The sequence below is a fragment of the Tachyglossus aculeatus genome, chromosome 11 (genome assembly GCF_015852505.1).
Source record: "Tachyglossus aculeatus isolate mTacAcu1 chromosome 11, mTacAcu1.pri, whole genome shotgun sequence".
In the NCBI taxonomy this organism is placed as follows: Eukaryota; Metazoa; Chordata; class Mammalia; order Monotremata; family Tachyglossidae; genus Tachyglossus; species Tachyglossus aculeatus.
This window is the reverse complement of record NC_052076.1, coordinates 48,140,651-48,155,437: the sequence shown is the minus strand read 5'-3', so window position 1 is coordinate 48,155,437 and position 14,787 is coordinate 48,140,651. Positions and strand designations below refer to the sequence as shown.

The window sequence follows — 14,787 nt, the reverse complement described above, 5'->3', positions numbered from 1 at the left end:
TACCTAATTACTTAAAAAAAGCAGTGTGGCACAGTGGAAAGAGCGTGGGCTTGGGAGTCAGAGGTCATGGGTTTTAATCCCGACTCCGCCACTTGTCTGATGTGTGACTTTGGGCAAGTCACTTAACTTCTCTGTGCCCCAGTGACTTCATCTGTAAAATGGGGATTAAGACTGTGAGCTCCATGGGGGACAACCTGATTACCTTATATCCCCCCCAATGCTTAGAAGAGTGTTTGGCACATAGTAAGCACTAAACAAATGCCATCACTATCATTATTATTATTAAATGATTGAGAGGCAGCATGACCTAGAGGGCAGAACCTGGGGACTGGGAGTCAAAAGGACCTGGGTCTAATCCGAGCTCTGTCACTTGTCTGTTGTGTGACCTTGGGCAAGTCATTTCACTTCCTCTGTGCCTCAGTTACCTCATCTGTAAAATGGGGATGAAAACTGAGCCCCACGTGGGACATGGGCTGGGTTTAACCTATCTTGCGTGTATCCCAGCGCTTAGGAGAGAAGAATGGTGGCCTGGTGGCTACAGCCCAGGCCTGACCTCTCCCACCTTCTATAATAATAACAATAATGATGGCATTTATTAAGCGCTTACTATGTGCAGAGCACTGTTCTAAGCGCTGGGGAGGTTACAAGGCAATCAGGTTGTCCCACAGGCGGCTCACAGTCTTAACTCCCATTTTACAGATGAGGTACCTGAGGCCCAGAGAAGTGAAGTGACTTGCCCAAAGTCACACAGCTGACAACCGGCAGAGATGGGACTGTGAGACCGTTGTTGGGCAGGGACTGTCTCTTATTGTTCCCAAATGCTTAGTACAGTGCTCTGCACACAACAGGCGCTCCATAGAGCAGCATGATTTAGTGGAAAGAGCCCGGGTTTGGGAGTCAGCAGTCATGGATTCTAATCCCGGCTCCACCACTTATCAATTGCGTGACTTTGGGCAAGTCACTTCACTTCTCTGGGCCTCAGTTACCTCATCGGTCAAATAGGGATTAAGACCGTGAGCCCCCCGTGGGACAACCTCATGACCCTGTATCTCCCCTAGCTCTTAGAACAGTGCTTGGCACATAGTAAGTGCTTAACAAATACTATAATTAGTATTATTATTATAAAAAATACAACAATGTATGAGTCAGAAGGTCATAGGTTCTAATCGAGGCGCCATCACTTGTCTGCTGCGTGACCTTGGGCCAGTCACTACGCTTCTCCGTGCCTCAGTTCCCTCATCTGTACAATGGGGATTGAGACTGTAAGCACCACGTGGGGCAACCTGACCGCCTTTACGCAGTGCTTAGAACGATACTAATAATAATCATGGTATTTGTTAAGCGCTTACTATGTGCCAAACTCTGTTCTAAGCGCTGGGGGGGGGGGGGGATACAAGGCAATCAAGTTGTCCTACGTGGGGCTCACAGTCTTCATCCCCAAAGAAGCAGCATGGCTCAGTGGAAAGAGCCCGGGCTTGGGAGTCAGAGGTTATGAGTTCTAATCCCAACTCCGCCACTTGTCTGCTGTGTGACCTTGGGCAAGTCACTCAACTTCTTTGTGCCTCAGTGACCTCATCTGTAAAATGGGGATTAAGACTGTGAGCCCCCTGTGGGACAACCTGATCACCCAGACTGAGCCCCTTTTCTCCTCTCCCCCACCCTACCTCCTTCCCCTCCCCATAGCACCTGTACATATGTTTGTACAGATGTATTACTCTATTTATTTTATTTGTACATATTTACTATTCTATTTATTTTGTTAATGATGTGCATATAGCTTTACTTCTACTTATTCTGATGACTTGACACCTGTCCCCGTGTTTTGTTTTGTTGTCTGTCTCCCCCTTCTAGCCCGTGAGCCCGTTGTTGGGTAGGGACCATCTCTATAGGGTGCGAACGTGGACTTCCCAAGAGCTTAGTACAGTGCTCTGCACACAATAAGCGCTCGATACGATTGAATGAATGTTTACTATTCTATTTATTTTGCTAATGATGTGCATCTAGCTTTACTTCTATTTATTCTGGCGACTTGACACCTGTCCCCATGTTTTGTTTCATTGTCTGTCTCCCCCTTCTAGTCTGTGAGCCCATTGTTGGGTAGGGACCGTCTCCATATGTTGCCGACTTGGACTTCCCAAGTGCTTAGTACAGTGCTCTGCACACAGTAAGTGCTCAATAAATATGTTTCAATGAATATTTACTATTCTATATATTTTGCTAATGATGTGCATCTTGTTGTACTTCTATTTATTCTGACGACTTGACACCTATCCCCATATTTTGTTTTGCTGTCCGTCTCCCCCTTCTAGCCTGTGAGCCTGTTGTTGGGTACGGACCATCTCTGTTGCCGACTTGTACTTCCCAAGCGCTCAGTCCAGTGCTCTGCACACAGTAAGCGCTCAATAAATATGATTGAATGAATGAATGCATATTTACTATTCTATTTATTTTGCTAATGATGTGCATCTAGCTTTACTTCTATTTATTCTGATGACTTGACACCTGTCCCCATGTTTTGTTTTGCTATCTGTCTCCCCCTTCTAGCCTGTGAGCCCGTTGCTGGATAGGGACCGTCTCTATATGGTGCCAACTTGTACTTCCCAAGCACTTACTACAGTGCTCTGCACACAGTAAGCGGTCAATAAATACGACAATGAATGAATGAACCTCGTAACCTCCCCAGCGCTTTGCACATAGTAAGTGCTTAATGAGTGCCATTATTATTATTATTATTAAAAATGCGACTGACTGACAATGAATGAATGACTGGTAAGGAGGAGGCAGACTGACTGACAATGAATGGTGAGGAGAGGCTGACTGACTGAATGAATGAATGACTGGTGAGGAGGAGGCAGACTGACTGACTGGTGAGGAGAGGCAGACTGACTGACTGAATGAATGACTGGTGAGCAGGAGGTAGACTGACTGAATGACTGGTGAGGAGGAGGCACACTGACTGACTGAATGAATGACTGGTGAGGAGGAGGCAGACTGACTGAATGACTGGTGAGGAGGAGGCAGACTGACTGAATGAATGACTGCTGAGGAGGAGACTGAATGAATGAATGACTGGTGAGGAGGAGGCAGACTGACTGAATGAATGACCGGTGAGGAGGAGGCAGACTGACTGACTGAATGACTGACTGGTGAGGAGGAGGCAGACTGACTGAATGAATGACCAGTGAGGAGGAGGCAGACTGACTGAATTAATGAATGACTGCTGAGGAGGCAGATTGACTGAATGAATGAACGACTGGTGAGAAGGAGGCAGACTGACTGAATGACAGGTAAGGAGGAGGCTGACTGACTGAATGAATGACTGGTGAGGAGGAAGCAGACTGACTGAATGACTAGTAAGGAGAAGGCAGACTGACTGATTGAATGACTGCTGGGGGGGAGGCAGACTGGCTGGCTGAATGAATGACTGGTGGGGGGAGGCAGACTGACTGAATGACAGGTAAGGAGGAGACTGACTGAATGAATGACTGGTGAGGAGAAAGCAGACTGACTGAATGACTAGTGAGGAGAAGGCAGACTGACTGAATGAATGACTGGTGAGGAGGAGGCAGACTGACTGAATTAATGAATGACTGGTGGGGGGGAGGAAGACTGACTGAATGAATGACTGGTGAGGAGGAGGCAACTGACTGAATGAATGAATGACTGGTGAGGAGGAGGCAGACTGACTGAATTAATGAATGACTGGTGAGAAGGAGGCAGACTGACTGAATGAATGACTAGTGAGGAGAAGACAGACTGACTGAATGAATGACTGGTGAGGAGGAAGCAGACTGACTGAATGACTAGTGAGGAGAAGGCAGACTGACTGACTGACTGAATGACTGGTGAGGAGGAGGTAGACTGACTGACTGAATGAATGACTGGTGAGGAGGAGGCAGACTGACTGAATGAATGACTGGTGAGGAGAGGCTGACTGACTGAATGAATGACTGGTGAGGAGGAGGCAGACTGACTGAATTAATGAATGGCTAGTGAGGAGGAGGCAGACTGACTGAATGACAGGTAAGGGGGAGGCTGACTGACTGAATAACTGACTGGTGAGGAGGAAGCAGACTGACAATGAATGACTAGTGAGGAGAAGACAGACTGACTGAATGAATGACTGGTGAGGAGGAGGTAGACTGACTGAATGAATGACTGGTGAGGAGGAGGCAGACTGAATGAATGAATGACTGGTAAGGAGAGGCTGACTGACTGAATGACTGGTGAGGAGGAGGCAGCTGACTGAATTAATGAATGACTGGTGAGGAGGAGGCAGACTGGCTGAATTAATGAATGACTGGTGAGGAGGAGACAGACTGACTGAATAACAGGTAAGGAGGAGGCTGACTGACTGAATGAATGACTGGTGAGGAGGAAGCAGACTGACTGAATGAATGACTGGTGAGGAGGAGGCAGACTGACTGAATAAATGACTGGTGGGGGGAGGCAGACTGAATGACTGGTGAGGAGGAGGCAGACTGACTGACTGAATGAATGACTGGTGGGGGGGAGGCAGACTGACTGAATGAATGACTGGTGAGGAGGAGGCAGACTGACAGAATTAATGAATGACTGGTGGGGGGGAGACAGACTGGCTGAATGACAGGTAAGGAGGAGACTGACTGAATGAATGACTGGTGAGGAGGAAGCAGACTGAATGAATGACTAGTGAGGAGAAGGCAGACTGACTGAATGAATGACTGGTGGGGGGGGGAGGCAGACTGGCTGGCTGAATGAATGACTGGTGGGGGGGAGGCAGACTGACTGAATGACAGGTAAGGAGGAGGCTGACTGACTGAATGACTGGTGATGAGGAAGCAGACTGACTGAATGACTAGTGAGGAGAAGGCAGACTGACTGAATGAATGACTGGTGAGGAGAGGCTGACTGACTGAATGAATAACTGGTGAGGAGGAGGCAGACTGACTGAATTAATGAATGACTGGTGAGGAGAGGCAGACTGACTGACTGAATGATGTGAGGAGGAGGCAGACTGACTGAATGACAGGTAAGGAGGAGGCTGACTGAATGAATGAATGGTGAGGAGGAAGCAGACTGACTGAATGACTAGTGAGGACAAGGCAGACTGACTGACTGAATGACTGGTGAGGAGCAGGCAGACTGACTGAATGAATGGTGAGGAGGAGGCAGACTGACCGAATGAATGGTGAGGAGGCAGACTGACAATAAATGACTGGTAAGGAGGAGGCTGACTGAATGAATGAATGACTGGTGAGGAGGAGGCACTGACTGAATGAGTGACTAGTGAGGAGGAGGTAGACTGACTGACTGAATGAATGACTGGTGAGGAGAGGCAGACTGACTGACTGAATGATGTGAGGAGGAGGCAGACTGACTGAATGACAGGTAAGGAGGAGGCTGACTGAATGAATGAATGGTGAGGAGGAAGCAGACTGACTGAATGACTAGTGAGGACAAGGCAGACTGACTGACTGAATGACTGGTGAGGAGCAGGCAGACTGACTGAATGAATGGTGAGGAGGAGGCAGACTGACCGAATGAATGGTGAGGAGGCAGACTGACAATAAATGACTGGTAAGGAGGAGGCTGACTGAATGAATGAATGACTGGTGAGGAGGAGGCACTGACTGAATGAGTGACTAGTGAGGAGGAGGCAGACTGACTGACTGAATGAATGACTGGTGAGGAGAGGCAGACTGACTGACTGAATGATGTGAGGAGGAGGCAGACTGACTGAATGACAGGTAAGGAGGAGGCTGACTGAATGAATGAATGGTGAGGAGGAAGCAGACTGACTGAATGACTAGTGAGGACAAGGCAGACTGACTGACTGAATGACTGGTGAGGAGCAGGCAGACTGACTGAATGAATGGTGAGGAGGCAGACTGACTGAATGAATGGTGAGGAGGCAGACTGACAATAAATGACTGGTAAGGAGGAGGCTGACTGAATGAATGAATGACTGGTGAGGAGAGGCTGACTGAATGAATGAATAACTGGTGAGGAGGAGGCAGACTGACTGAATTAATGAATGACTAGTGAGGAGGAGGCAGACTGACAATGAATGAAGGACTGGTGAGGAGGAGGCAGACTGACTGAATGACAGGTAAGGAGGAGGCTGACTGAATGAATGAATGGTGAGGAGGAAGCAGACTGACTGAATGACTAGTGAGGACAAGGCAGACTGACTGACTGAATGACTGGTGAGGAGCAGGCAGACTGACTGAATGAATGGTGAGGAGGAGGCAGACTGACCGAATGAATGGTGAGGAGGCAGACTGACAATAAATGACTGGTAAGGAGGAGGCTGACTGAATGAATGAATGACTGGTGAGGAGGAGGCACTGACTGAATGAGTGACTAGTGAGGAGGAGGCAGACTGACTGACTGAATGAATGACTGGTGAGGAGAGGCAGACTGACTGACTGAATGATGTGAGGAGGAGGCAGACTGACTGAATGACAGGTAAGGAGGAGGCTGACTGAATGAATGAATGGTGAGGAGGAAGCAGACTGACTGAATGACTAGTGAGGACAAGGCAGACTGACTGACTGAATGACTGGTGAGGAGCAGGCAGACTGACTGAATGAATGGTGAGGAGGCAGACTGACTGAATGAATGGTGAGGAGGCAGACTGACAATAAATGACTGGTAAGGAGGAGGCTGACTGAATGAATGAATGACTGGTGAGGAGAGGCTGACTGAATGAATGAATAACTGGTGAGGAGGAGGCAGACTGACTGAATTAATGAATGACTAGTGAGGAGGAGGCAGACTGACAATGAATGAAGGACTGGTGAGGAGGAGGCAGACTGACTGAATGACAGGTAAGGAGGAGGCTGACTGAATGAATGAATGGTGAGGAGGAAGCAGACTGACTGAATGACTAGTGAGGACAAGGCAGACTGACTGACTGAATGACTGGTGAGGAGCAGGCAGACTGACTGAATGAATGGTGAGGAGGCAGACTGACTGAATGAATGGTGAGGAGGCAGACTGACAATAAATGACTGGTAAGGAGGAGGCTGACTGAATGAATGAATGACTGGTGAGGAGAGGCTGACTGAATGAATGAATAACTGGTGAGGAGGAGGCAGACTGACTGAATTAATGAATGACTAGTGAGGAGGAGGCAGACTGACAATGAATGAAGGACTGGTGAGGAGGAGGCAGACTGACTGAATGACAGGTAAGGAGGAGGCTGACTGAATGAATGAATGGTGAGGAGGAAGCAGACTGACTGAATGACTAGTGAGGACAAGGCAGACTGACTGACTGAATGACTGGTGAGGAGCAGGCAGACTGACTGAATGAATGGTGAGGAGGAGGCAGACTGACTGAATGAATGGTGAGGAGGCAGACTGACAATAAATGACTGGTAAGGAGGAGGCTGACTGAATGAATGAATGACTGGTGAGGAGGAGGCACTGACTGAATGAGTGACTAGTGAGGAGGAGGCAGACTGACTGACTGAATGAATGACTGGTGAGGAGAGGCAGACTGACTGACTGAATGATGTGAGGAGGAGGCAGACTGACTGACTGAATGACTGGTGAGGAGGCAGACTGAATGAATGACTAGTGAGGAGAAGGCAGACTGACTGACTGACTGACTGAATGAATGACTGGTGAGGAGGAGGCAGGCGGGCGGGCGTGTCGCGTTGGTTACCTTTAGGACTGCCTCGCTGGTCCGGCTGTGGTCGCAGGGCAGCGGTCCGGGCCCCCGGCTCCAGCCCGGGAGCCACCGTCGCCTCAGGCCGCGGCGGAGCGGCGACGACGACGACGACGCCAGCAGCTGCAGCAGCGCGGCCGCCATGACGGCGGGCCCAGCCCAACGGGCGGGGGACCAGGCGCCAGCCGGCCGAAGGCGCATGCGTGAGACACTCTGCCTGCGCGCACACGCGCGCCCGCTCCGTCCTCGCGCCGACTTCCGGGTCCTCGTGGGTTCCGCGGCCTCACTTCCGGCGCCCCCGGCTTCACTTCCGGTCTTGAGGGCGGCCTGTGGCGGGGGCGCCGCCATTTTGAGGCCCAACGAGGCCTCAAGCGGGGGAAGGGACCGACGGGTTCAGGCGACCGGGTCACCCGGACGACACCATAATAATGGCATTTATTATTCCAAGCATTTATTATTCCATATTCCAAGCGCTTAGTACAGTGCTCTGCACATAGTAAGCGCTCAATAAAGACGATTGATGATGATGATGATTCCCTTCAAAGCCCTACTGAGAGCTCACCTCCTCCAGGAGGCCTTCCCAGACTGAGCCCCCTCCTCCCCATCCTCCCCGCCTTACCTCCTTCCCCTCCCCACAGCGCCTGTATTTATGTTTGTACTTATTTATTACTCTATTTGTACACATTTATTCTATTTATTTTATTTTGTTAATATGTTTTGTTTTGTTATGTGTCTCCCCCTTCTAGACTGTGAGCCCGCTGTTGGGTAGGGACCGTCTCTACATGTTGCCAAATTGTACTTCCCAAGCGCTTAGTACAGTGCTCTGCACACAGTAAGCGCTCAATAAATACGAATGAATGAAGTCACTTCCCTTCAAAGCCCTCCTGAGAGCTCACCTCCTCCAGGAGGCCTTCCCACACTGAGCCCCCTCCTCATCCCCCCACCTTACCTCCTTCCCCTCCCCACGGCGCCTGTACGTATACCATCATCATCAATCGTATTTATTGAGCGCTTACTGTGTGCAGAGCACTGTACTAAGCGCTTGGGAAGTACAAGTTGGCAACACATAAAGAGACAGTCATCATCATCAATCGTATTTATTGAGCGCTTACTGTGTGCAGAGCACTGTACTAAGTGCTTGGGAAGTACAAGTTGGCAACATATAGAGACAGTCCCTACCCAACAGTGGGCTCACAGTCTAAAATATATATATATATACACGTATATATATATACACATATATATGTACGTATTTATTACTCTATTTTACTTGTACATATTCTATTTATTTTATTTTGTTAATATGTTTTGTTTTGTTGCCTGTCTCCCCCTTCTATCAATCAATCGTATTTATTGAGCGCTTACTGTGTGCAGAGCACTGGACCAAGCGCTTGGGAAGTACAAGTTGGCAACATTCTAGACCGTGAGCCCGCTGTTGGGTAGGGACCGTCCCTAGATGTTGCCAACTTGGACTTCCCAAGCGCTTAGTCCAGTGCTCTGCACACAGTAAGCGCTCAATAAATAAGATTGAATGAATGAACAGACAAACTCAGGCCTGACAAAACTCACACATGAAAGAGCCCAGAGAACACACACACTCACAATCACACTCCCCCCCAACACACACACACACACACACACACACCCCTCCCCACTCCCTTCCCCTTTCCCCCTTCCCCCACCAAGGTCTGAGGATTAGGAGATCTGGATTTTAGTCTCTGCTCCAGTACGTGCCTCTTGGATCATTCATTCATTCCTTCAATCGTATTTATTGAGTGCTTACTGTGTGCAGAGCACTGTAAAAGCACTTGGGAGAGTACAATGCAACAACAAACGGACATATTCCCTGCTCACAACAAGCTCACAGTCTAGAGAAGGAGACAGACATTAATATACATAAATGTAGGGTGATAAAAAAGGGTGATCTTTGAGCACTTCCTTGTGCCTTAGTTTCTTCATCAGTAAAATGGGGATTTGATACCTGTTCTCCTCAGACTGTGAGTACCTTGCGGTCCTGGAACTATATTCCACGTGGTTATCTTGAATCTGGCCCAGTGGCCAACACTATACTTGGTGCATAGTATAAATAATCAGCCTCTAGGAAGTCGGGATTTTGAAGGAAATGACTTTGCTCGCCCTCTCTCCAGTCCTGGGATCAAGGATGGGGAGATGAGGCCCGTGGGAGGGGGACAATGTTGCCAATTTGTACTTCCCAAGCGCTTAGTACAGTGCTCTGCACATAGTAAGCGCTCAATAAATACGATTGATGATGATGATGATGACAAATGCGGAACCTAAGAGCCCAAGGCCAACCACATCCTGCTGCAGGATTTTCAACTGTTCCAAGTCCATCTACCATTCCAAAGGGAAGCAGCAGGCCTGATGCTGATTAGCTGGAAACTCCAGGTATATATGTGACACAAAAACTTCTGATAACCAATCATTATCTTTAACCTATTAATATAACTGATTTCAATGACCTATGCCATTCTCTTTCCTCCACTGCTTTGGATTTTTGAGTCAGATGAATTTCTAAGAGATATACAATGCCTTCCTTCTAAGATTTATCACTCTTTCTCTCTTTTGCTTACAAAACCGAGAAAGAAATATGGCTGAAACTTCCAGTCAGCTCCTGTTCTATTTAAACATTGGAAACAAGCATAAAGAATTATGAATTGTAAGACTGGAAAGAACCTGCAAATGTCTACTTAAATGCAAATTTGATGGAAAAAGTACCAAGTACCTTAATGAGTCAGCAGTGATGCAACCTCAAATAATGACTTAAGAAGGCAAAAATAATAATGGAAGAGCTAAAGAGTACTGTGTACAGGAACCAAGAGGAAAGCCTCGAATTGCTGTTACACTGATCGTGTAACCGAGGATGGTAGGATCTCTTACAAAGAGAAGTGAGTTCAGACTTGAGTGGTGCCTCTTAAAAGCGATGTGGAAAAGTTGGAGAGGATAGAGAGAAGTTCAGTGAAAATGATTACAAGGTTGGAAAACAGAACTTATAAGAAAAAAAATTATTAAGTAGCCAGGTAAAGAGAAGGCTGAGAGGTGACTTTATAATGGTCTTCAAGTTTGTAGTTTCACACTTGGTTATCATCTGTTTCCCATTCTCCCACTGAGAAATGGTCTCAAACTGGAGCAGGAAAGATTTAGATTGTAAGAAGAACTCCCTGAAAAGAAAGATGAAAAGATTATTAAGTAGTGGCATGCTTTCTGAAAGGAAATTGACAAATGATCTTCCCTAAAGATTTTTAAGAACAGTATATATATATATATGTATAATATATTCCTATATCAATTCATGTGCAGTATTTTTTCCATTTATGTATTCATCTACTCATCTTTCCATACCCTTGCTCTTTTCAGTGGTAGTTCTGTTTTCTCTCCTGCTTCCACTCTAGGTGAAAAATTGGTGTCAGCTTAACTTCCCCACTAGATTGTAAAGTCCTTGACAGAAGGGACCGTTCTTTAGCTTTTATTTTACTCTCCCAAACCCTTAGTACAGTAGGTGTTCAATAAATACTCTTTCTTATAACAAGGGGAAACAGATCTGTTCTGTGTTACCGGAGTCTGCGGGTAGGTGGGTTTTCCAGATCCGCGGTTGGTTTAAGGTTAACAGGTGATTGCTTTAGTTAGGGTTATATTTACATGCATTTACCACCACCACCATCATCATCATCATCATCATCAATGGTATTTATTGAGCCCTTACTATGTGCAGAGCACTGTACTTAAGCGCCTGGTAAAATCAACTTTTTCACTGAGGAATTTCTGTTTTGGAATTCCTGGTCTATCCTAGTCACAGAAAGTCCAAGTTAGCAGATCTTCCATGTATTGTTCTCTCCCAGGTGCTTAGTACAGTGCTCTAAATCAATCAATCAATCAATCATATTTATTGAGCGCTTACTGTGTGCAGAGCACTGTACTAAGCGCTTGGGAAGTACAAATTGGCAATATATAGAGTCAGTCCCTACCCAACAGTGGGCTCACAGTCTAAAAGGGGGAGAACATAGTAAGCACCCAATAAATACCATTGATTGAAAAACCATGTTTAAACTGGTTTTGTCTGGTGATGTATTATTTTAAGGCTAATTAAATAGGCATACATATGTGCATATAATTGTTTGATTTTTGTGTTGGTTTTGATATGCATAGGAATTTTTAAAGGGTTACATCAAGCTGGAATCAGAAGGAAGATTAATAGGTATATTCATAACCTCCCCTTTATGGGGCATATATTGGATGATGTACGTTCCCGTTCCCAGGAATGTAGGGTCCCATTTAATAACTGCACACTGCCTGTCGTCAGACATTAATGTTTACTTAGATCCGCCTTCCCTTCAAGGCCCTGCTGAGAGCTCACCTCCTCCAGGAGGCCTTCCCAGACTGAGCCCCTTCCTTCCTCTCCCCCTCGTCCCCCTCTCCATCCCCCCCCATCTTACCTCCTTCCCTTCCCCACAGCACCTGTGTATATGTATATATGTTTGTACATATTTTTTACTCTATTTATTTATTTATTTTATTTGTACATATCTGTTCTATTTATTTTATTTTGTTAGTATGTTTGGTTTTGTTCTCTGTCTCCCCCTTTTAGACTGTGAGCCCACTGTTGGGTAGGGACTGTCTCTATATGTTGCCAATTTGTACTTCCCAAGCGCTTAGTACAGTGCTCTGCACATAGTAAGCGCTCAATAAATACGATTGATGATGATGATGATGATGAATGATAACCTTTGAAAAGGTGATTTTCCTCCCTACCCTTGGATTGTTAAAGTGTTCTCCTCTGCTGGAAAAATGTATCTGGAATTAACCAACATTCAGAGAAGACTGGTAATACCTGATCCGGGCTACACCTTTCCCAGGACCCTCTCCAGGAATGACATCATCGGATACACAGAGGATTTAGAGGATTTGTTTTTTTAAGTCTTGCCCGAATTCGGCATTAAAGTTTCTGTATTGACAGTTCTGGAAAATGAAACCCTGTAGTTATTCCCAGCACTAGCACCAACAGAAGAGTGCTGCTGTCACAATAACTTCCATCAACCTGATTCAGTTGGGTTCCCCAGGGGATCACTTGTAGACATGAGAGAAGAATGCAGCCTCCTCGGCCAATTTATCTTTGGCTTTACTGCGAGCTTAGAGGAGCTGTGTGAGGTTGTGGTTTCACTTCTCCATACGGTCACCTAGCAAAGTTTCTAGTAAACTAAAGCACTAGCTTTATTGGTAAAGAAACAGTGGCCCGGCAAAATCGTTGTCTTCTCAATATTTGTTGGAAAAGGTGGTGGAGCGACGCAAGATTCATTCATTCAGTCGTATTTATTGAGCGCTTACTGTGTGCAGAGCACTGTACTAAGCACTTGGGAAGTACAACTGGGCAACTGTGAGCCCACTGTTGGGTAGGGACCGTCTCTATATGTTGCCAACTTGTACTTCCCAAGCGCTTAGTCCAGTGCTCTGCACACAGTAAGCGCTCAATAAATACGATTGATGATGACATATAGAGACGGTCCCTACCAACAGTGGGCTCACAGTCTAGAAGGTCTACGTATCTCACTTCCAATCTTTACAAACCGATGAAATCACATCTGCCAACATGCTAGAAATCATTTGAACAGCGTATTATAAATGCCTTTCGAGGAAACCCCTCTGAAAACTCACTAGTTTGATGATCTAGTCCGGTGGTGTGTGTGTGTGTGTGGGGGGGGGGGTGTTAAAAAAAATCCCAATGCTGAAATGTTTTAATAACAATAATAATAATAATGGCATTTATTAAGCACTTACTATGTGCAAAGCACTGTTCTAAGTGCTGGGGAGGTTACAAGGTGATCCCTCTGCCCATCCGCCAAGCTAGCTCTCTCCCTCCCTTCAAGGCCCTGCTGAGAGCTCACCTCCTCCAGGAGGCCTTCCCAGACTGAGCCCCTTCCTTCCTCTCCCCCTCGTCCCCCTCTCCATCCCCCCATCTTACCTCCTTCCCTTCCCCACAGCACCCGTATATATGTATATATGTTTGTACATATTTATTACTCTATTTATTTATTTTATTTGTACATATCTATTCTATTTATTTTATTTTGTTAGTACGTTTGGTTTTGTTCTCTGTCTCCCCCTTTTAGACTGTGAGCCCACTGTTGGGTAGGGACTGTCTCTATATGTTGCCAATTTGTACTTCCCAAGCGCTGAGTACGGTGCTCTGCACATAGTAAGCGCTCAATAAATACGATTGATGATGATGATGATGATCAGGTTGTCCCACGGGGGGCTCACAGTCTTAATCCCCATTTTACAGATGAGGTAACTGAGGCCCAGAGAAGTTAAGTGACTTGCCCAAAGTCACACAACTGACAATTGGTGGGGCCGGGATTTGAAAATTCTTTTAAGGATTTTTAAAGTTTGTGAAGATACAGAATGATAGGCCTCCAGGTAAGTTATGAGTTGCAAGTAGTATTTATCAAAAATGAAAACTATTTCTACCTCCCCCCCACCAAAATACAAGCGTACAGGGGCAACCTTTCGACTAATCACTAGGACTTTAGAGTTGCACCATTGTAACTGCTTCTCTGGGTTCCGGCAAGGCCCCTGCACGCTAGACAGCCTTCCTTTGTCTGCTTTAGTTCAATACTAGTGTGGTTGCTGCCAACACTCAAGAATATTGGACATATTCTTGGTGATGATGCCATACCTGTCATCCTGCCAAGTTCTTCAAAACCTTCAGCATTTCTCTTGGGGGCTCCCATTACCCCTGTATTTGCCTCAAAGCCATTATAATAACAACAATGATGGCATTTGTTAAGCGCTTACTATGTGCAGAGCACTGTTCATTCATTCATTCATTCAGTCGTATTTATTGAGCGCTTACTGTGTGCAGAGCACTGTACTAAGCGCTTGGGAAGTCCAAGTTGGCAACATATAGAGACGGTCCCTACCCAACAGTGGGCTCGCAGTTTAGAAGGGGGATACAGAGTAATCAAGTTGCCCCACGTGGGGCTCACAGTCTTAATCCCCATTTTACAGATGAGGTAACTGAGGCTCAGAGAAGTGACTTGCCTGAGGTCACACAGCAGACGTGGTGGAGTCAGGATTTGAACCCATGACCTCTGACTCCAAAGCCCGTGCTCTTTCCAC

General features: G+C 46.5%; 1 protein-coding gene across 1 annotated transcript in view; it reads right to left on the bottom strand.

Moving 5' to 3' along the window:
• Nucleotides 1-8,004, bottom strand: part of SPG7 (SPG7 matrix AAA peptidase subunit, paraplegin) — a 73,343-nt gene extending 65,339 nt beyond the window's left edge. The window contains exon 1 of the mRNA XM_038754325.1: nt 7,654-8,004. Within this exon, the coding sequence (XP_038610253.1) occupies nt 7,654-8,004 (351 nt within the window). The remainder of the gene's footprint in view (nt 1-7,653) is intronic.
• Between the last annotated feature and the right edge of the window lie 6,783 nt (nt 8,005-14,787).